Source organism: Tiliqua scincoides, chromosome 5 (assembly GCF_035046505.1).
Source record: "Tiliqua scincoides isolate rTilSci1 chromosome 5, rTilSci1.hap2, whole genome shotgun sequence".
NCBI lineage: Eukaryota > Metazoa > Chordata > Lepidosauria > Squamata > Scincidae > Tiliqua > Tiliqua scincoides.
In genome coordinates, this window is record NC_089825.1 from 135,098,417 (window position 1) to 135,121,853 (window position 23,437).

Here is a 23,437-nt window from a genome sequence, read left to right on the forward strand (position 1 = left end):
ATGATTATAGTTTCCATGCTTGGACAGACCCATGATGAATCTAGATATCCGCGGTTGTTAGCCGTTGTGCATTTTAGAACAAACTTTGATCAGTTGCATGCGCAGTAGCCAATGGCAAAATTCAATGGATTGGCATAAACGAAAGAGGGAGGTGAAGGTGCTTTCACCTTGCCCACGCCTCTTAAAGGGAAAGGGGCAGTGTTAAACGGGCTAGTGGGTCGTGACCCACCATTTGAGGATCACTGATTTTGCAGAACTTCATTGCTTTTGGTGGGAAGGGAGTTGGTTAGATACTTGGTTCCTCCTCCAGCCCAGGCAGGGCAGCCCTGCACTCAGTCTCTTTTCCTCAAGAGGACAAACCTCTCCACCACTGGATGCAGCATTTGCAGTGGAGTCACTAGAGGGAGTGCAAAGTACTACGTTTTGCTGGGAGCCTCACCACAGTGTGCAAGGGGCCCCTCACCTTTGGAGCCATTTCAGGCAGTAGAAGCAAAACAGAGGTGTTTTGGGAGGGGAGGGCCCCTTGCATTCTGCAGTGAGGCACCCTGCAAAACGTACCGCTTTGCACCCCCTCTAGCTATGCCACTGGACGGACGTTCCCTTATTTCAAGGGGCCCACCAGCATTTCAACAAACCCCATAGGGTGCTTCCATTTTGTCATGGTAGCAGTTGAATAGGTTTGGGCTGTAAATCTGGTCATGAAGTTGGTAAGTACAGTTAGGGTTGGAGACCCTTTGTTAGTGTCAATAGTAAGTTTGCTCTAAGTCAGGGAGCTCCTAGGAGTTTGGCTTTGACAGGAGGGTCAAGATCTGTTTGCTAATGGAATTTCCAAGGATCAGGCAAGGCTCCTTCCAAGCTAATATAACAGAGTGGAGAGGAGTGATGATATTACTAACAAAAATTGCGTCATCACCATGATTCTTGAGCTCTCTTGGAAGGCACCTATTGCCATGTATCTGTGTAACTATGCCCATATTAAAACAAAATAAATAAAAACATTGTCAGGCAGTATTTATCTTGCAATAATCAAGATCCACTTACCAAAGTCAAATCTTCATGCCATTCAATTTCACCCGTGTTAATGGTGAATGTTATGCCTGACACAGCCTGAAGATCCAGACTCCCCACTTTGACTCTGATATACGAGTCATTCCAGAAAGTGACCAAGTTTGTCATGTCAAATCCAGCTTCTAATTCTCCCTGTTCATTAAACTTCACTTCATTCCCACAGCTGTTGTTGAATGCGAGCCTCCGAAGAAGTGAGTGGAGCTGGTGGGAAGGGTCATAAAATGAATCAACTATAAACTGCAGTGATGTTCCCACTAATTTCATAACTGTATTTCCTGGACTCCTTGCAAAACTTAGTGCTTTGCACCCCCTCTAGCTATGGCACTATCAGGCAACCTTCCGAACTACTTGCTGTCTCTTCCTGGTTGCTCCAAGGCTCCTCCATTCCTCCAATGTTACCCCAGGATGCATCACAATGCATTCTCTTCCTGGTTGCTATGCATTGGAGGATCAGAGAAGCCTCAGAGCAACCAGGAAGATTTTTTAAACATTCCACTATCTTTTTAAAAGGCATCCCAGGTTATCCACAGTTTCAGTTATCCATGGTGGGGGGGGGGGGGAGGGAATCTGGAACAAAACTCCAGCTTGTTATACTGTTATCCTGTATGATTATTTGACAAGTTATTTTGGACCATGTCTTGTTAAGAACATAAGAAGAGCAGCTGGATCAGGCCACAGGCCCATCTAGTCCAGCTTCCTGTGTCTCACAGTGGCCTACCAAATGCCCCAGAGAGCACACCAGACAACAAGAGACCTGCATCCTGGTGCCCTCCCTTGCTTCTGGCATTCTGACATAGCCCATTTCTAAAATCAGGAACTTGCACATACACATCACGGCTTGTAACCCATGATGAATTTTTCCTCCAGAAATTTGTCCAATCCCCTTTTAAAGGCATCTAGGCCAGATGCCATCACCACATCCTGTGGCAAGGAGTTCCACAGACTAGTTACACGCTGAGTAAATAAATATTTTCTTTTGTCTCTCCTAACTTTCCCAACACTTGTTTACATAACATTATGCAGGAAGAGCACAGGAAAATCCTGATCACTAATTGTATAAATGAATTATGATACGGATTAGCGCCTCAATCCTAGCCACATTTCCCTGGCAGTAAGCCCCATTAACTATAATGGGACTTACTTCTGAGTAGAAGTGCATAGGGTTGGGCTCTAGAAGAACTTCTGATGTTGGAAGAGCGCTTTCAGTGCTATTACTGCAAGTCTGTTGATGCATCGATCCAAGGAGTTTGGGCAACCCGATCCAACTTAAGTCTCCTCCTGCTGATATAGCCATACCAACGAGGCATCCTGGTGGGTTATTTGGGGTCTTTGAAGCCTTTTTAAGGTAAGGGAGTTGGCAGGCCTTCTCTTCTCTGATGCATCAACTTGGATCTGCGCCAGCTACTTTGTTGGCACAAGTCCAAGTGGATCCAGATATTTGGGTTGAGGCCGGGAAAGGGGGATGAGATATTGACAGAGCCACTGCTGCTGCTAATCATCCTCTCTCTGCCCTGGTCTCTGCCTTGTTCCTCCCCATCCCCATTTCTCACACCCCTACCATTCACTCACTGAAACTGGGGCTTCTTTGGAGGCTGTATGCAGTGGCAGCCCTGCTGCACAGAATGCTGGATCATGCTTTGCGACCATAGTAAAGCACACTGCGCCACTAGAACACACATGCAGTGGGCCAGAAGCATTGGGTAGTTAGGCAGGAAAGGGATGCCCATGTTCTGAACCACTTGGGTAGCCAATGGCAGATCACCACTTTGGTTGCCAATTCATATCACACTATGGTATGGTATTTGACGGTAATATTGTGTTAGCAAAGAAGTATCACCTGCCAGGGTTTCACGCTCAGTCTGTTTCCATCTTCTATTTCTTCATGCCATGCTCTAGAGGAAGACATGATATGCAAGGCATGTGCCACAGCATAGACAGCATTATAGATACTGTAGCTGTGACCTGTCATGCTCATTTCAAAAACATGCGCAGGAAGATTTTCCAGGTCCTCCTCTCCGGTACATGCTCCTCTAGTCCTTAGAGGCACACCGAGTTTTGGAAATGAGCAGCTGAATGCATGCTCCCAGAACATCTTCACAAAGTCATTGTTTTTCTCTTCCAAAGGATGTCTATTCTGAAGAAATTCAGTGAATCCGAGAGGTTCATTTGAGTGAATTGAGAAGGAAAGAGCACCGTGGAACAGACCATCACGGAACGGCTGCATATGAAAAATCTTGTAGTAGGTGTTGCTTATAAAGTCAGTCTGGGCTGTCATAACCCACACCTTCCCAGCAGGGACTTTATATCCAGGATTAACTAGAGGAATCATCATTCTAGTTATCCATATAGTGGCCGTCATTGCTATAATGTCTGATATCCCCCCATAGAAAACAATTGCATTGGCTGTGCTCACCAGGAAAACGGGTGTCTTTTTCAGGAGTTCATCAATCAGTTCAGTTATGGTTGTGAAGTAGACTTTGCCTTTATGTCTTTCAGTGAAGGCTGAACAAATTCCGTGTTGGGACAGCAGGGGTTCCAAGGCTTTGGAGAAATGTTCTCCGGCATCGTTATCCATAGCAAGGAGGCCGACCCATTTCCATCCAAAATGCAGGCATAATTGGACAATTCCCCAGTACTGAAGGGCTTCATTGGGGACCATGCGATAAAAGGAAGAGAATTTTGACTTGTTGTTCTTTGCTGGTTCAAATGAGCCATAGGAAAACTTAATAATAATAATAATAATAATAATAATAATAATAATAATAATAATATTTTTCTTCATTCAGATAGTTATTCAAGCTATGTATTTATTTATGAAATTAATTTCTGCCTCCTCTTTTTGCAAAGCGATATCATATTGGATGTTTATCATATCGAATGCATAAAAGAGAAAAGCACTTGACAATCTTTGAAACAATTTTAAGATCACCTCTTTATTTTTCCATTTTGTAGAAAAGATGTTTTCCATTCCAATGTTTTGAGAACACAAACACACCCCCAAATACATATTTTTAGCAAGGCAGATGTGAGAAAAATGGTTCCTATCCTATATAGAAAAATCCTTAGATTTTACTGCTGTTTAGTCTTATATATATTTTTACAGAAGAGAAAGGAATATTCAATAATATATGCACTTATTGGTTTGATTAGAGGCCTGAGCTCTAACCAGCAGCCAACCTAATAGAATATTTTCTATTCTGCCACAGATTTCTGCCACAGGGTGGTCTAGTTTAAAAGGGAACTGGACAGATTTATGGAATAAAAATCCATTACGAGTTACTATATACAATGTCAGGTTTTTAGAGGTAGCATATGTCTGAAAGCTGGTTGCAATGGAGTGAAGACAGATAAAGGTATCTCGTTGTCTTCAGTGTTGCCCGAGGCAGCCGGTGGGCCACAATAAGCTACAAAAGGTGGACTGAATGGGTCCTTGGCCTGGTGCAGTAAGGCTCTTTTTATGTCCTTATGTCCTGTCTGCAGGGAACATGCTTAGAAGGGCAACTCAGCAGGTTCTGAACAGCAATTTATTATGATCACGGGGAAGGGTCATGGAGAAGAGGAAAAAGAAGGGGAGCTAGAAAAGGGCAAAGGAAAGGGCACCAGGAGACTATCTGTCCTGAGTGCCTGGTGTGACCTCTAATCCTGAAACAAGGAAAGAGTGAATTACATGTGAAATTAGGAAAAGTATTCATGGTCTCCATTCATAGTTCTCACCTGTGGAAGCTTGTAAAGACCTAAGATATCTGCCATGTATGAGGAAATATCAGAGTCAAATCCACCAATGACTCCGAGTAAATTGTTCTTGAAACCACAGTTGTAGTTGGGGACAAAGCCATGCGATTGAAAGAGCAGACCAAGAGTGTTGCGGTAGGTCATCCTTGCATCACTGTAGCTGTCATAGATGTGGAATCCCAGCGTGACATTGGGCAAGATTTCAGGATTTTCATTGATCTCCTCAATGGCAAATGCCAAAGCCAGGATATGCTGATAGAACTTTGTCACCATTCTGCAAATAAAGGTAGAGCCGGAACAGAGCCTGAAATCATTTTTAACTTAACATTTTAACCTAACTGCTTCACACTGGCTCTAAGAGACTCAGCTGCTGGGAAATAACATGAGGGCATAATTGAAAAAAAAAAGTCACAACTGAAAATATGAGGAATCTGTCACAGTTATTCTTTGATGACAAGAGCATGTACTTATAGGAATCTAATATATTTTTGAAGTGAAACACAGCCCCCATTTGCAATCTAAATAATATTTACTTCCTGCCATAACAATCTTAAGAAATTGACCCCATTTATCTCAGTAACACCAAGCTTCTCTACTAAGTTCTATTATTATTATTATTATTATTATTATTATTATTATTATTATTATTATTATTATTAGTTCTATTTTTGTATTTGAGGTTTGACCTGTTGCAATGAAACTTGGATATTTTACTACATTCTTAGAGAAAATCACAAACGTGAAACCTGCTGAGTCTCTGTTGTAGCCCCTCTTTGGGGCCCAGAAATCTGGAAGCTTCTCAACTTTCTCTCTGGAAATTTTAAAAAATAGATTTTTCCCCCTGAAATTCCCCCCTGAGCCACATGGCTCAGTCAGTATCCTTCAGGAAGAGAAAGGTCAAGAAACTTGACCACAGCAACTTGCCTGGTTTCTGTGTTTTTGGAAAAGATGACATCAATTTAACCTCATTTCTCTAACAGTAAACTAGAATCTTTAGTTGAAAGCAAAGATGTCTAGAGTACAAGCAGGGAAGAGACCAAAAAGCTACAGGTAATAAAAAAGATTTTATGCCCCAAATGCATGTAAGTTGATATCTACTTAACCACAATCACAAAAGTCCTTTTTCTACTGTGAGCATAGCATATGTGTTTGCTTTTATGACTTTTAAGCATCCCCCATTTCTTATTATTAATGTTTGGTATCCATCCTAGTAAAAGAGGACAAAAAAGTCACTGCTCTTCCACCACCACCCCCAGCACTGAGATCAGCTGCAGTCATTCAAATATGCAGAATCTCTAAAATATATTTGAATATCACCATATGCAGGAGGTAGATTATTCCTTACAGTGGAAGCTTCTGAATCTCTTCTTGAGAAGGATGTTGCTTAAACGAAAATCTGGGTGAAAGGTAATACATATGAGTGGCAATCCCACCAATCAGAATTTCACCTGGCTGGTGCCATTCATGTGGAATTCGTACGGGGACATTCCCCGTGCACTTTTCAGCATGCGCTTTGCACAGTGTGTGAGGGAGCACCAGTATCAGAAGCGACAACAGAGACTCCACCATGATGATGGAGAAGCTTCCCTTGCTCCTGATCCTGCATCTCAACTGAAAAGCCAGACTTGAACACCCATTCTTGGAACTTGGGATTTGACTTAGACAAGAAAAGGCTGGAAAGGATCGGAAGGACAGAGCCCTGCCTGCATCTAGTCCCTGATTTCAGCTGGGAATTGTGCAGGGCAGTTTTTATAACCACTCTTGGACTGGCTCATTGTGTTTTCCTTCTGCCTGTTTGGAAGCTTTGCTCTTGATAGTTAATGACTGTGATTGCCATAATTACAGGGACATTCGTCATTTCTGTTACATGTTTCTCTTATTTGCATCATCACGCATGTTCAAAGCAAACATGTTTTCCAGGTCTGACATCTACTTCCTGCTGCTACATGGCTAGAGCCAGCGGCATAGCCAGGGGCCCGGGCAGTGGGGGGCAGGCACGTCACGATGTCATGTTGCCACACAATGTCATTACACCATGCGATGGTAATTCCTAGTTTGCTGTGAGTACGAACGTGCTCCAGGCTTCCTGAGTCAGGAAACGACTAGAGGAAGTACCCCCACTCCTCTCCCTCTCCCCAATTTCACAAAAATTGGAAGTGCCTTTTCAGCACCTCTGGGGGGCTTTCTAAGGCCCGTAGAGGCCATGTGTGGTCTCTCTGGGCCTCAGAAAGTCTCCTGGATGCGACAGGAAGGCACTTCTGGCTGTGTCCAGGAGGTCAAGTGAGACCCTCCAGTCTGGGACTGGCACCCGCACTGAGTCAAATCCACGGGTGATGAAGAGCCCCCCATATTGCACTTTTAAAACTTTCTCTGTTTCATTCCATCTTAAAACCGTCTCCCTTCCTTCTCCATTTAGCAAAAGGGCAGGTCTTCTGCATTCAGTGTTTGGTGTATCTTTTATTTTGGCAGAACTGAGGTTACTAACCGTGAGCTCTGTTAACATTCCTTCTAAGAAACTGCATATCTTTTAGGCCCCAATGAGGCCACGGTTCTTTACGGAAGTATGAAAACTGGGCAACTGTTGTGCACTGCCAGGCTGCCCTTGCGTACAGCAAGATACATAGTGCACACTGTAGTGGTCCCGGGAAGCTCCACAGGTGCCATTCAGTCAGCACCAGGGGTGGGCCATGGGTGGTCAGGGGAAGTAATGGGCATGTTGGGGAGGGACTGGGATGGGAAGGGGGAGGATCCTGCAGGACTTGTGCACATTGGATGTTGCCTCCTTTTTTAAAACCGCCTCTCCTCTTTTCTTTCGTTGGACACATACCACCAAAATGACTAGCGTATGTCTGAGGACATCCATGGGTGATCAGATAGTCTACCTATGGAGCTATTAATAAAGAACCTCCTGCAGGCTGTTCAAACACCCCCCTCACCATAGCATGCAGCACACCCTCCATTGCTAAAATGTGGCAGTGAATAGGATAAGGTAGTTTGCTTACTTTTTATAGTTTCTGCAATTGCTGGTTTTGTAGATGCTGGTCTGCAACTAGTTGTGTGGGGCAGAATGCTCCTCTATGGTCATGAACCCCTTGTATTCTGCTGCCATTTTATGTGGTAGACAGTTGCAAGGGGACATACTTGCATTCTTTTTATTATAGTCATAGATTTTGTCCTTCTGACTTTGAGAAAAAGAAGGATTCAAGAGGTTCAAATGATGCCTTTATTACAATAATAAACTTAAAGAAAAAGTGAGAATACTCTGAAAGTAGGTCATTGAATAGACTACAGTAGATCCAGTCTACTACAGAAGAATCTTAATCCAATCCATCATCCAATCTGAAGTTTTATTCTACAAACACACTATAACAATGGCAATATGTTGGGGTATGCTGAACAGAATATCCCAAGTTCCCACAGGCTCCATTCATTTCATAGGCTCCTTGGAGGAAGAAAGACCAATATTATTTCTCCAGACAACGAGTGCATGTCCAAATATGGGAAAGGAGGGCAGTGCCCAACCAAACAGCACAAATGCCTACTTGAACAAAGGAGCAGGAGAAGACAATAAGATGTGCCAGTTTCGTTCCCACCAATTTCCGGAAGGTGTTTCCTGGTTTGGTTGCCATGAAAACCACAACCACCATGATGGTCTTTGCCAAAACGGAAGAAATAGCAATGGAGAAGATGTTGCCAAAAGCTGTTTGTCGGAGGAGGCAGGTCAACTTATTGGGTTTTCCAATGAAAAGCAAAGAGCAGAGCAAGCAAAGAAGGAGGGAGATGAGGAGAACGTAGGTGAGACTGCGGTTGTTGGCCTTGACGATGGGAGTGTCCCTTTGTTTAATGAAGATTCCCAACACCAGAGCTGTGATGGCAGCAAGGAAAAGAGCCAAGGCAGCTAAGCTCATACCCAAAGGTTCTGCATAAGACAAAAAGCTTGTTGTCTTGGGAATGCATCCATCTTGGTGCTTGTTTGGATAGTGATCTTCCATGCAAGGAGAACAGAAATCCATGTCTGAAAAAAGGAGAACATATCACCTTCAAGCTACCATGAAGGGCCTTTGGTGCCTTTACTTGGAGAAAGGTGCGGTTTAAATTCAGGAAATAAATAATTCTCATTTGTAAGAGAAATCTAAGCCTTTCTAAAAATAGATATTGAATGAGGACTTACACCCTGAAATAACGCAATTTGTTGATCTGTAATGATGCATGGAAAAGTTATTTCCCATGTCTACTACTTTTAGTTATGGCATCCTGATTCCACAAGAATTTAGAGAAGTTTCAAGTCTGTCACATGCTTTAGCATGAAGATCAGATGAAGAGATCTCTGTCACGAAGCTTGTTTGTTTGTTTGTTTGTTTGTTTGTTTGTTTGTTTGTTTTCTAAAATCCTGCTGGGAGTTGGTGTGGGGCCAGGAACTGGTCATTGTTAAAGTTCAGAATTGTTATTTGTGTTTCTAATTGAGATTCATATTTCAGAGTAGTACAACACTTACCATCTTGGTCTGAGATCATCCCTTCTGCACACGGAGCACAATCATAGCAGCAAAATTTTTCCCCCTCCTTCAATTTCCTGCTGGAACCTGGGTGGCAGTTGTCATTACAGACAGATAAGGGTGGCACCTGTCCTTAAAAGAAAGGAATATGTAACATTGAGATTATTTTGTATGGATATCGATACAAATGATCTGAAGGTCATCAAGAAGGGAGATGATACCAGATGTAAAAACTTGTGATTTGGATGGCGGAAGGTAGGGTAAGGGAAGGCAGAAAGGACCTAATGCTGGATAAGGGGTGATGAAGTGGTACAGCTGGAGGGATGCAAAGCACTAAGTTTGGCAGGGAGCCTCACTGCAGTATGCAAGTAGCTCCCCCTTCCTCTTCAGAGCCATTCTGGGCAGGGAGAGCAAAATGTAGGTTGAATGCCTTTGTTTTGCTCCCCCTGCTTGCAATAGCTCTGAAGGGGTGGGGTCGCTTGCACACTGTGGTGAAGCTCCCTGAAAAACTTAGTGCTTTGCACCCCCACTAGCTATGCCACTGGGGTGATGATAATGGTGATCACATTTATGAGCTCACACACAGCATATTCAGTGAGAAAATACATACTGCCATCTGCATAAATACAAAGGAAGGAGTGTACTAATTTCCATATTTAGGCAGACAAATGTTCTCCATTAAAGCAGCGGTAGAGAAATGCCTGACTTTCACAAGCAAGACATAATGTTCAAGAGCATCTGTTATCTCTTAAGCCCGCCATTTTCAACCGTGGCACATTGGTGTGTCATGAATGGTCCCCAGGTGTGCCACGGGAATTTGGTAGAGGGTCATTTATTAGTAGGGTCATTCGGGATGTGAGCCCCCCCCCCCATTGGCAGCACAGTGTGCCTTGTCAATTCTCAAAAAACTGGTGGTGTGCCTTGACCATCTGAGTGCCTTGCCAGTGTGCCACGAGATGTAAAAGGTTGAAAATCACTGTCTTAAGTACTAGCTCTTGAAAGTTGGCGATGTTCACTCTGAAGCTCACTATCAAAGCCTGTTTCTCAGCATAAACATTTGAGAGATTGAGGCTGTGTACGTAAAGTGTTATCATTTAATTCTCATGGATTCATCTTGTCATAGGTTGTGCCTTTCTATTCCTACCTGACTCAAGTCTTCATGCCACTCAATTCTGTCCTCGTTAACAGAGAACTTTACCCCTGAAGCAGCCTCAGGATCCAGCCTCCCCACTTTGACCCTGGCATAGGAGTCATTTTTGAAAGTGACCAGGTTCGTGATATCAAATCCACCCGCTAATTCTCCATGTTCATTAAACTTAATTTCATCTCCGCAACTGTTGTTGAATGAGTTCCTCAGAAGGAATGAGTGAAGCTAGGTGGAAAGAGAGTCAGTGGGACGTTACGGTGTAATATTCTCAATTACGATTGGTCTTAAATACGTTTCTTAGCTGAATGTAAATTGTTTTACTCTTCAAATGAGCCAGCAAAGGATATAATTATTTTGTATATGTTAATGGACTATACCTACTTCAGGTGCCATATATGGAAAGAGTTGGCAGATCACCTCTCAGTATCAGTATCAATTGATTATTATGCTCAGGTTGACTTCCATAAAGAACAGTGGAGGAGCAAGCAGGGTATTTAAATTATTAATAATACTGAAGGTTTGTATGGGGAGTTTGTTTTTTGGGTTTTCTTTGCTGTATCATAGCCACTCTTTATAGCCTTCATAGATCTCACGAAGGCTTTTGACCTGGTCAGCAGAGACAGCCTCTTCAAGATTCTCCCCAAGATTGGATGTCCACCCAGGCTCCTCAGCATCATCAGATCTTTCCACAAGGACATGGAGGGCACTGTTGTATTCGATGGCTCCACATCAGACCCTTTTGACATCCGAAGTGGAGTGAAGCAGGGCTGTGTTCTTGCGCCAACCTTGTTTGGGATTTTCTTCACTATCCTGCTGAAGCAGGCCTTTGGAACTGCAACAGAAGGCATCTATCTCTGGACCAGATCAGACGGAAAGCTCTTCAACCTCTCCAGACTGAGAGCAAAGTCCAAAGTTCAGCTGAAATGTCTGCGTGACTTCCTCTTTGCCGACGATGCAGCTGTCACTACCCACTCTGCCAAAGAGGCAAAGAAGGAAGGCCCATAGCTAGGGAGACAGACCAGGGACAGACTGCGCTTGCTCCCGATGTGGAAGGGATTGTCACTCCTGGATTGGCCTTTTCAGCCACACTAGACGCTGTGCCAGAACCACCTTTCAGAACGCGATACCATAGTCTTTCGAGACTGAAGGTTGCCAATACATTCTCAGACTAGAAAGCAAAGGAGTTAGGGACTGGAGGCGTGTGCCACTTAACAACAGGGGTACGTTCTCTGATGCCCGTTGTTATGTGATTAGGTTGTTAAGCAAACATTCAGCCCAATCTAGTGCCTTTGTTGTGTAAGCAGACACTCCCTGCCAGGCACTAGCTGGCTGCACAGGCTTCTGGAGGAAGACTGCCTCTTCTTTGCATTAAGAGCCTCTTGGTTGTATAAACTGACACTCTGCTTTAGGCCATGGGAGACCTGACTGCCTCATTTAGAGCCTCTTTGTCATGCATTGACCACTATCGTATATGCGGTCCGTCATTAAGCGGAAGGTTGTTAAGCACCGCATGCCTGTCTAAAGAAGACATGACTGCCCATCATCTGTATAGGTTTGGTAGTCAGTGACATATGGCCCACAGCAATCCGTATCATATGATATGGTGCTTAAGTGAGAAACAATTACCTGCCAGGGGTTTATGTTCAGTCTGCTTCTGTCGACAATTTCTCTGTGTCTGGGTCTAGATGAATGGCTGTGATGCAAGGCATGTGCTACAGCATGGACAGCATTATAGATACTGTAGCTGTGTCCGGTCATGCCCATTTCGAAGAACGGTGCAGGTAGACTCTCCAGCATCTCTTCCCCAGTACAGGTATCTGTATTGGTTGGTGTCATGCTTCCTTTGGGGAAGAAACAGTTGAATGCTTGTTCCCAGAAATTCTTCACAAAGCCATCTCCTTCTGACTCCCAGGGATCTAAAGCCTGAAGAAAGTTTTGGAAACCTGGTTGCTTGTTTGAGTGAATCGTGAAGGACAGAGCGCCGTGGAAAGTAGCATCACGGAAATTTTTTATACGCAACATCTTGTAATAGATGTTGCTTGTAAAATCAATTTGGGCTGTCGTAATCCACACTTTCCCAGTAGGAACCTTGTAGCCTGGATGTACCAGAGGAATCATAGTTCTTGAGATCCATAGAACAGTTTCCAACAATATAATGGATGTTGTTTCCCCATAGAGGACAATTGCATTGGCTCTGCTCTCCAGATAACCTGGAAGATTTTGCAGGACTTCTTGCATAAGGTCAGGTATGTTTGTGAAACGGACTTTGTTTTTGGATCTCTCAGTGAAGGCTGAACAGATTCCATTTTGAGAAAGCATTGGCTCCAAGACCTGTAAGAAATGATCTCCTCCGTCGCTATCCATGGAAATGAGCCCAACCCATTTCCAGCCGAAATGCAGAAATAACTGGACAATTCCCCGGTACTGAAGGACTTCATTGGGGACCATGCGATAAAAGGAAGGAACATCTGATTTATCATTCTTTGCTGGTTCAAACGAGCCATACGAAAACTTAAAAAGGAATTCAATTACATTAGACAGGACATTGTCTTATCTGAGGTTGTCTTCACTCACAATATTGTTATTCAAGTTACTTGTGAATTTAGGAGCTTACTTCCTACTTTTTCAGAGAAGAATCTTCATGTCTGCTTAATGGAATCATAAAATATTGATATATATTCCAAGTCTTTCAAAGCATGTAAATAAAATCTGTGAATTTTTATTCCCATTCTGTAAAAGACAACTTCTCTCCATTGTCATGAAATGAGAAATAAAAATATTTGAGAAGGCAGAAATGAGAAAAACTGCACAATTTGAATTTAAATAGGAAAATCCTAGTACTTTGCTGGAGTTGTTTGACCTTAAATATATTTTCTCAGAAGAGAACTGTGTTCCAATAACTTTATGTCTTTCAATCTTACCTGTGGAATCTTGTAAAGGCCTAAGATGCTTGCCATATGTGAGGAGGTATCCGGGTCAAGTCCCCCAATAACTCCAATGAGATTGTCCTGGGTGCCGCACTTATAATTGGGGATAAACCTACGTGATTGAAAGAGCAGGTCCAGAGTGTTACGGTAGGTCATCCTTGCATCAAAGTAGCTGTCATAGATGTGGAATCCCAGCGTGACATTGGGCAAGATTTCAGGATTTTCATTGATCTCCTCGATGGCAAATGCCAACGCCAGGATATGCTGGTAGAACCTGGTCACTACCCTGCAAATAAAGCGACAGTTTTAAGAGACTCCAACAATTCCTGACATCATCTTATCACCTAAGTGGTGCACTCTGGCTCTAAGAGATGCGGCTGCCTGGTTTGAGGGCAAAATTCAACATAGTTATGATTGAGAGCCACTGGACTCATGCAGAATCTGTTATGGATCTCCTCTGATGTTCTGAAACTGTGTGTACCTGTAACGCACAGCCCAGACTCCATCCCAAATTCTATTTAAAATGTTTCCATTTGCAAAGGCATACACTGTAGAACCATTGATTCAAAGGATGACATACATATTTATGTATTTCAGGGTCAAGCTAAATGTGTCAGTGGACAACTGTGATTTGGGATATTCATGTTCCTTTTAAAACATGATAACAGACACTGAACAAAATGGGGAAAGGCTGTCATCTATTTACTCTCCACCTTCGTAATGTTACTTTCCCCATGTCAAAAAGTATATGAGCACCCATATGCACTATGCAGAAGGGACAGCATTTGTCTATGTGCAAATTATGTGCTATGTGCTCTTCTTTTTTTTTTTTACCAAACCCTACTACATCCATTCTTCCCATTCTAAAATGGAATGACTCAGAATGTCTTTTTTGGGATATGGGTAGATGTCCATCAGCTAGCAAAAGAAGAGCAACTTAAAATGACGATACCAATGTATACGTTAAACCCTACATCACAAATGCCCCAATCCAGAGTTTATAGTGGTGGATCTCCTGATCTCTTACTATAAGTCTTGGTGGTGCAAAAGCTTGCAGCTGTTGCCTGCTGCAGGGCCCCAATCCAAATTCTATTTAATTTGTTTCAGTTTACACAGACCTACTTGCAGAACCACCTACTCACAGAGAATTATGCTATGTGTTTTACCAAAGCCTACTGCATCCATCCTTCCAATTAAAAATGGAATGACCCAGAATGTCTTTCCTGGAAGATGATTAGACACTTGCAGGTAGCAAAAGGTCCATACCAACATAGAGATTCAGTAAATTAAAGCCTGTACCATGTAATCTGGGTGAGTGAGTGTGGGGAATAACTCCTTACAGTATAAGATTTTTAAGTCGTTCCTGAGAAGGGTGTTTCGTGAAGGAATATTTAGGGGAGAAGTAATGGATATGAGTTCCAATCCCACCAATGGCAAATTCACCTGGCTGGTACCACTCATGGGGAATATGAAGGGGAATATTTCCAAGGCATCGGGTTTTGCACACCATATGAGGAAGCTGCAGAATCAGCAGGAACAGCACAGACTCCAACATGCTGGTACAGAAGATCCTGCATAGACAGGGACACTCTTGGTTTTTCTCTACAGAATCATCTCTACTCTCAGCCTATTCAAACAAGCTGGCTTGGGTGGCAAATGACTCTGCCAAGGCAGCCCTTAGAAGGACAAGTATCCACCTTATTGTAAATCTGAACAGTGTTGGAAAAGCAATCCTTGATTATACTCTGAAACCACAGTTAGCTAAGGAAAGGGCGGGGGGAATGATTCAAAAGGACAGAGCCCTGCCTCCCTGTATTCCCTAACCTGAGCTGGGAATTCTACGATGCACTTTTTATATCCACTTCCAGGCTGGTCCATGGATGTTTTTCTATTGCTACCTTGAAAAACATGTAAGTTTTGGCCGTTTAAATTAATAATAGTGATTATCATAATGACAGGGCAGAGAACCCATTTTGTTACACTTTTTTTTTCTGTGACATCATCTGTGTCATGTGACATCAACAGCAGAACAGCAGGGGAAGCAAACACGTTTGTCAGATCTCACAGTAGAGCACGAATCGGGGACTGAGTACAGAATGACTCCCATTGCCCCACCATCGGGGTGGCATCAGGAAGAAAACACCATCGTTGACCTCATTCCCTCCAAGGAGAATTACAGTGAATGCTAATAAATTCTTGGGGGTGGCATGCCCCCCCCAACAACCCTTCCCCTCTGGAATCTAAATTATTTTTATAAAACCCAAGGGAATCATTTATGAGCCTTCCTATACTTTCAAACATCAGAGCTTTTCACCAGTCAAGTTCACAACTAATTTGCAATCGTCGAAGGCCACTACATCTACTGGTCAATCCTTAAAATATGGCTTCTTTTCTGCTAACTCTATGAAATATGCGTAATCTTGCATGTGAGAGATTCAAATTTCACATGTTGTGTGTCATGCCTATTCGGGCCCAGAAATACAGCAACATGTCATCCATTCCAACTAGATGTCTCTGCAATCCTATCGCCTGGGTGAACCAATTAGATGTTTAAATGATTTCAGACATTATTGGAGTCTGAGTTGAGACAGCCAAATGCCATTTACAGAGTGGTGACAAAGTTCTACCAGCACATCTTGGCCTTGGCAATGGAGAGCAATGGAAATCCCAAAATTGCTGAATGTTGCTCTGGAGTTCCACATCTATGACAGCTACTCTGATTCCAAGATGACCTACTGTAATGCTCTGGATTTGCTCTTTGGTCATATTAGTTTGCTCTAACTACAGCTGTGACTTTAAGGACAAATTCACTGAAGTCATTGGTGGAGTTGACTCTGTCACCTCCGTGCCCACAGCAGACATCTTAGGTCCTTCAATTATTCCACAGGCAAGACCTGTGCATGGATGCTATGACCTTTTTCTTAGGGCGCAATTCTGACTGCATCCTGGGCAGGCACAAGTCTCTTGCACCGGCCCAGGAGAGTCACAAACATGCCATAAAGCACGTTTACGCCTCTGTGGAAGTAAACCACACCAGAGCACAGAGGTGTGCTGGCCAGTGGAGGCCAAATCCAGCCTCTGTGGTGGCAGGAGAAAGTAAGTTTGTGCTGGCCAAGTTTGGCTGGTGTGTGGGACTGGGGAGGGGCAGGCAGAGGGCTGAGAGAAGTCGGTTTGGCGAGGGGGAGGGCAGGCAGTGGGTGGGCCCAAGGGTGGGCAGGTGAGGAGTGCGAGGCAGGGCCAGAATCCTCTTAGCTTCTCCTGTTTCCTCTTAGCTTATACACTGAGGTCTCCTAGGATCATAAGCAGCCCAATTCTATTCAGCCCTGGCGCAGCACAGCCACATGACCCACATCATATCTAGTGCTGAAATTGGGCAGGCCAGGGGTCTCCACCATCCCCTCCCCCCACCTGAGCCTTAACTGCCCCCCTCCCCACCCTCCCCTGCCCTGAAACACCCCTCCAGCCTCAATTCTGCACTACTGGAACATTCTGCCATCACCGGTGCCAGTAAGTTAGTGGCAGGGGGCTGTGGATGGGAAGGGGGGATTAGGGAGTTTTGTGGTAGGAACTGAGGGGTGTCAGGGAGGGAGCAGTGAAATCCAGCAACAGTCCAGCTTGACAGATCTTATACCCACAACCCTGCTCCAGAATGCTCTCGACCTCTTCTCAAACTTATGTCAGCTCAGGGGATGTTCTGGGGTGGGGTTATAGGAATAGATTCTGGAATGTGAGACCACAGCCCCATCCTCCCAGAATTTCTTCCAGTGCAGCCTAGCTCCCTTCCCAATTGTCCCCCAAGCTGTCCCCCAAGAGTCATACCCTCCATCCCCTTATCTGCTCTGGTGAAGCACCTAGGAACTGCTAGTGTGCACTCAGAGCCTCTGTACATTTGTGCTGGTGGCTCCATAATTATTATTAATTAATTAACAGTATTTATATACAGCTTTTCAACTAAAAGTTCACAAAGCGGTTTACAGAGAAAAATCAAATAACTAAATGGCTCCCTGTCCCAAAAAGGCTCACAATCTAAAAAGATACAAAGGAATACCAGCAGACAGTGCTGGGGTGAGGTGGGCCAGTTATACACATGACAGCACCATAGCTTTTGTGATGCCACAGTGGCACATCCCATTGCGGATTGTGAGATTACTCTGCCAAAAATGCCCTTTAAGATTAGGTCATTTAACAGAGTTATGAGAAGAAATTTATTTGTTTATTTATTTTATTCCCCACATTTTTGTACCACCTTTCCCCCAAGGAGCTCAGTGTGGTGTAGACAGTTCCTCCCTTTTGTCCTCACGACAACCCTGTGAGGTAGTAAAAACTGAGAGATGGTGATTGACTTAAGGTCACACAGGAAGTTTCATGGCTGACCAGGGATTTGAACCTGGATCTGCCAGATCTGATTCCAACTCCCAAACCACCACAAGTATAGACAATTCAAGTTAAAGCATCAGACAGACCCAAAACCTCATTTGATAGACTCTTAAGATGAAGTCCAAAAGCCAATGAAAGACTAATTATTATATCTCATCTTTTTCTCCTTATTAACTGTTCCCGTTTGTTCAGATGAGGCTTCAGTATAATGACATAACATTTGGGAGAAAAGATGGAGCCCAGAAGCCCAGCACTGGAGGCCAAGATGGAGAAGATCTCCACAGCCACCATGGCTTTTCCTCTCGAGCTGAGGTAGGTTGGCACAAAGGACAGCCACACACTGCAAAAGACCAGCATGCTGAAGGTGATGAACTTGGCTTCATTGAAACTGTCTGGCAGTTTTTTGGCTAGAAAAGCCACAGTGAAGCTGACTGTGGCCAAAAGGCCCATGTACCCCAGAACACAGTAAAACATGGTGATTGATCCTTCATTACATTTCACAATGATTTTTCCAGCAACTGAGTGCATATCCCAATCTAGGAATGGAGGAGAAGTGGCCAGCCATACAGCACAAATGCCTACTTGAACAAAGGAGCAGGAGAAGACAATCAAATATGCTAGTCTCATTCCCACTAGTTTCCGAAAAATGTTCCCTGGCTTGGTGGCCATGAAAATCACAACCACAGTGATAGTCTTGGCCAAAACAGAAGAAACAGCAATGGAAAAGACGAGGCCAAAAGCTGTTTGGCGAAGGAGGCAGGTCACCTTGTTAGGCTCTCCAATGAAGAGCAAAGAGCAGAGGAAGCAAAGAAGGAGAGAGACGAGGAGAAGGTAGGTGAGGCTGCGGTTGTTGGCTTTGACAATGGGAGTGTCCCTTTGCTTGATGAAGATCCCAAGCACCACTGCTGTGATCAGAAAAAAGAAAAGAGCCAAGAAAGTGAAACTAATGCCCAAAGACTCTTTGAAAGACAGGAAGCTGGGTGTCTTGGGAAGGCACTGATCTCTGTCCTTGTTCGGGTGTTGATCTTCTGGGCAGCAGATACAGTAATCCATGTCTGAAAGAGGAACACACTGCTACTTGAAATGGACAACAATGAGACTCAAAAGAATGAACTGCTTTCTAAGAACCTGACTCAACCTGCAGGTCTGACTACTGCAGTTTTGCAGAGCTATCTGAAGCCACTGGTGTAGCTAGAGGGAGGGCAGCACACTAAGTTTTGCAGGGAGCCTCCCTGCAGCGTGCAAGTGGCTCCTCCCCCCCTTGGGAACCATTCACCTCAGTTCCCCCGCCTCCACAGGGAGGCTTCCTGCAAAACTTAGTGCACCACCTACCCTCTAGCTACGCCAGTGTCTGAAGCTGAGGACTAAATTGCACATTATGTCTAAGATTTGTGATCAGATCTCCTGACTTTGTGGAAACTGAGAAGGAGCAGCAGAGGATCAGATTTGGAATGGCCTCTGAATCAGTGATTTGCGAGTGGTCCTTTCATCTCTCCCCCCCCCCAATTTTATTTTCTTAATTTAATTCACACTATGACGGTATGTGCATTAGAAAAGACAGGAGAGCTGGGCAAGAGTAGGGGAAGGGACTGAGATGGAAGGAGCAGGAGAGAAAGCATGCCAGCAGAGACAAGGGAGAGCTAGAGCATGAGGTGGAGGGAGAGTTGCCTGAGCATTGGAGCAGAGACAGGATAACAAGCAGCAACAGATGGAGATTAAGGTCAAGGAATCAGCGGTGGAGAGGAGAAGGGACCATGGACCAACAACAACAAGGGAATGAGGCTCAGCAAAAGCAGGGCAAGTAGTAGAAGGGAGACAGGACAAACGATGGTGTTAGACAGGAGAGAAGCTGAAGAGGAGCTGGATTGTATTGATCATGAGAGTCAGAAATGAGCACAGGAGGAGAGCTGGTGATGGGAAGTCTAAGCCATCTGACAAAAGCAAGGGGGAGATCAGAAGGGGAAGAAGGGAAAGAATTAGCCCTCAGGGCCTGGTGGAAATAAATGTAAAGGGGGAAGGCGCTTAGTAACTTCAGATGGCAAAGGCTGAATATTAAGGGACTGAGTTCTGACAAACAAGTTCAAGGAACTCAGGTGTGAACATCTACAGTTCTGTTTATTGGGGCTGGGCCACTTCTGGGTACTGGTGATGTCACACCCCAATCCTTGCGATGCAGACTTGTCCCCTTGGGAAAAGACCATGAGAGCAGGGTCAGTCACAGTCTCTGGATTCCAAGGCATTCCATTGTATGTAGGCACTCAGAAGAGGCACTTTTTCAAGTGGGTGCTCCTTTTTTTAGCAGGGGGAGAGTAACTGGCCCACCTCACCCCAGCAGTGTCTGTTCTAGTGGCTGCCTGCTGGTATTCATTTGCATCTTTTTAGATTGTGAGCCCTTTTGGGACAGGGAGCCATTTAGTTATTTGATTTTTCTCTGTAAACCGCTTTGTGAACTTTTAGTTGAAAAGCAGTATATAAATACTGTTAATAATAATAATGAAGCAGTCTTATCTTGCCAACAATATTGCCAGAATCATTCAGCTGATGCTCAGAGTCTCCAATTTTCACTCCTTTTTATGCACATGTCCTACTCTTCTATAACCTGCTTCCAGAAACTTCAAATATTCTCTCTTACACTCAAAATAATTGAAAAATTCATTATAAATTTTAGCACTGTAGAAAACAACAACAACAACAAATACATTCACTGCACAGTTGAGTTACAAAAAGAGTATTCTGCTAAATAAAATAAAACAAGTAAGTGTTTGTGGCTATTTGGGCAGAGAGAGAGAGAGAGAGAGAGGAAAATAAGCTAATGAGAAGCCTAATCAAAGTAGGAGAGGCACCCCACAAATGTCTGAACTAGGAACTGAATAGGTAACTGCTCCTCCACCTGGTGGGGATGGACACATACATATCCTCACTCCTCTACTTCTGTCCAGATTTACCACACATTCTGTCCCTCTTCCAACAATGAACACAGTCTTTAAATACTTTTTCATTATTGCCAAAGAGGTCAAAAGAAAAGGACCATTCTCCTAGGAGATGGTCTGGGCTGGGGAACTTCTTATTGCTAAGATTCAAAATCAGTGCAAGTTCACTGGTCCTTCTAATACAGTTTTATTTCTGAATAGGGCTTTTCTTACCTTTTTGATCTGAGATCAGCCCTTCTGAACAGGGAACACAGTCATAGCAACAAAATTTTTCACCCTCCCTCCTTTTTCTGCTGGATCCAGGGTGGCAGTTGTCATTACAGACTGATAAGGGGGGCACCTATCCTTAAAAAAAAAAAAAAGGAAAAATAACACTGAGTGTTTTTTTATAATGGGAATATTGCTGTGTAAATGATCTTCTGGTTAAGAAGAGGGGTGATGACAGTGGTTATTAACATCATTGAGTAACAGTTGCCCCAAATACGATAGCGTGGTGACTTTGGCAACAAGAGCTGCCACCTCATCAACCATGCTTCCAGGGGCCTGAGATGTCTCAGGAACTTGTTTGGCGATGGCCCCGTAAATGACGTGCCCTCCCACTTTCTTTGCTGACCATGAATTTTGCCTTTACAGATAGTACCATTACAGTCTTGCCTCAGTCAAATCTTCATGCCACTCAATGCTGTCCTCATTAATGGTGAACTCTTTGCCTGGAGAAGCCTGAGGATCCAGCCGCCCCACTTTTACTCGGGCATAGGAGTCATTTTCAAAAGTGACCAAGTTTGTAATATCAAATCCGCCTGCTAATTCTCCATGTTCATTAAACTTCACTTCATCTCCACAAGTGTTGTTGAATGGGATTCTCAGAAGAAATGAGTGAAGCTAGGTGGAAAGAGAGTCAATGAGACTGTTAAGTGGATAATATTCCTGCCAAGGTCTTTTAAAACAAATGTTTTAGCCATGTTTAGCTGGTTTTCTACTAGGACAGGATTAGAAACACAGTTGATGAAGGACCATACCTGCTTTAGATTCTATATAGGTGGCAAATCATAACACATTGTAACTTTATCAATTGATCATTATGCTGCTCCTCTCTTTATATGGAGTCCATGGACAATTGCATATTGATGTTTTCATTTCACACTGTGATTTGGCACTAAGGTTATGGAGATATAGTGATGTCAGTTAAAAAATATATATATATATTACCCGCCATGGTTCCAAGTTCAGTTTGCCTCCATCTTCTCCTGCTCTGTGCTTGGGTCTAGACGTATACACAAAGCGCAAAGCATGTGCCACAGCATGGATGGCATTGTATATACTGTAGCTGTGGCCGGTCATGCTCATTTCAAAAACAGGTGCTGGCAGGGTCTCCAGTTGTTCCTCCCCAGTACAGGGTTCTGTACTCTTGGGTGGCACACCGAGTTTTGGGAACGAGCAGCTGAAAGCTTGCTCCCAGAAATTCTTGATAAAACCATCCCTTTTTGCCTCCCAAGGGTCTAGATTCCGAAGAAACTCTGTGAATCCCAAATGTTCACTTGAGTGAATTGTGAAGGAAAGAGCACCATGGAACAGACCATCACGGAACGGTTTTATATGCAACATGTCGTAATAGATATTGCTTGTGAAATCAATTTGAGCTGTAGTAATCCAGACTTTCCCAACAGGGATTTCAGATCCAGAAAGCAGCAAAGCTGTGCTTCCCCATATAGCATTTACTAACCATATAATGGATCTTGTTTCCCCATATATAACAATAGCATTGGCTTTGCTTTCCATGAAAAATGGAATGTTATTCAGGACCCTGTCGATCAGTTCAGTAACAGACACAGAGAGCATTTTATGCACAGCTCTTTTAGTGAAGGCTGTACAGATTCCTTTCTGAGAAAGCATTGGTTCCATGACTTGCAAGAAATGGTCCCCGGCATCATTATCCATCGTGATGAGGCCGACCCATTTCCATCCAAAATGCAGAAGCAATTGGACAATTCCTTGGTACTGAAGAGCTTCATTGGGGACCATGCGATAAAAGGAATCAAGATGGGTCTTTTCATTTTTTACTGGTTCAAAGGAGCCATATGAAAACTTTGAAAAACAAGGGTCTCATATTAGGCAGGGAATAGAATTATAGGAAGTCATCTTGTCTCTTTTAGATCCTTAGTAATATGTATTTACTTTTCTGTTAACTTAATTTCTTCTTCACTACTAATAATTTTTTAAAGAAATTTATAAGAACGAATCTCTTTTTTATAATTTGAAATAAGGGGAAACCTTTGTGATCTGCTTTGCAGCAAAAGTTTTTTCTCAAAGTCACAAGATTAGCAATTAAGGACTGCATACACAAATTTAATTGGCAGAAGTAATGGCATAGCTAGAGGGGGGGTGCGATAAAACTAAGTTTTGCAGGGAGCCTCACAGTAGCAGGCAAGTGGTCCCCCCCTCCCCGTCGAAGTCATTCTGGCCCTCAGTGTACACCTCCTTTTTGCCCCCACCACCTGGAATGGCTCTGAAGGAGAGGGGGAGGGGCCACTTGCAAGCCAGGATGCGACTCCTTGCAAAACCTAGTGCTTTGCACCCCCTCTAGCTACAGCATTAGGTAGAAGCCTTTCCAAGTATGAAGGAGCAACTCAGACAGCACTTCATCTGTTGAATACCAAGCAGTTTACTAAGAAGAAAGAGTGAACCACTTGCTTGGATCTCAAATCACTGATTATATTTTTCTGAGCCCAGAATTTCAGACAAGAAAAGCATCATGGATTGT

The 23,437-nt window shown here is 43.7% G+C and overlaps 1 protein-coding gene across 1 annotated transcript; it reads right to left on the minus strand.

Annotated features, from left to right (window-relative positions):
- Positions 1-17,899: 17,899 nt before the first annotated feature.
- LOC136654402 (vomeronasal type-2 receptor 26-like) lies at positions 17,900-22,698 on the minus strand. The gene is made up of 4 exons (XM_066631414.1): positions 21,886-22,698; positions 21,331-21,558; positions 20,890-21,016; positions 17,900-18,801 (listed from the first exon to the last, which is right to left on the minus strand). Exons 1-4 carry the CDS (start codon positions 22,696-22,698, stop codon positions 17,900-17,902), a joined length of 2,070 nt encoding a protein of 689 aa, XP_066487511.1.
- Positions 22,699-23,437: the final 739 nt, after the last annotated feature.

Coding starts and splice junctions, on each gene's coding strand:
- LOC136654402 (XM_066631414.1), bottom strand. CDS start 22,698: ATGGTCCCCAATGAAGCTCTTCAGTACCAAGGAATTGTCCAATTGCTT. Junction 21,559..21,885: donor TGAACTTGGAACCATGGCGG/GTAATATATATA, acceptor CTTTCCACCTAG/CTTCACTCATTTCTTCTGAG. Junction 18,802..20,889: donor GCTGATCTCAGATCAAAAAG/GTAAGAAAAGCC, acceptor TTCCTCTTTCAG/ACATGGATTACTGTATCTGC.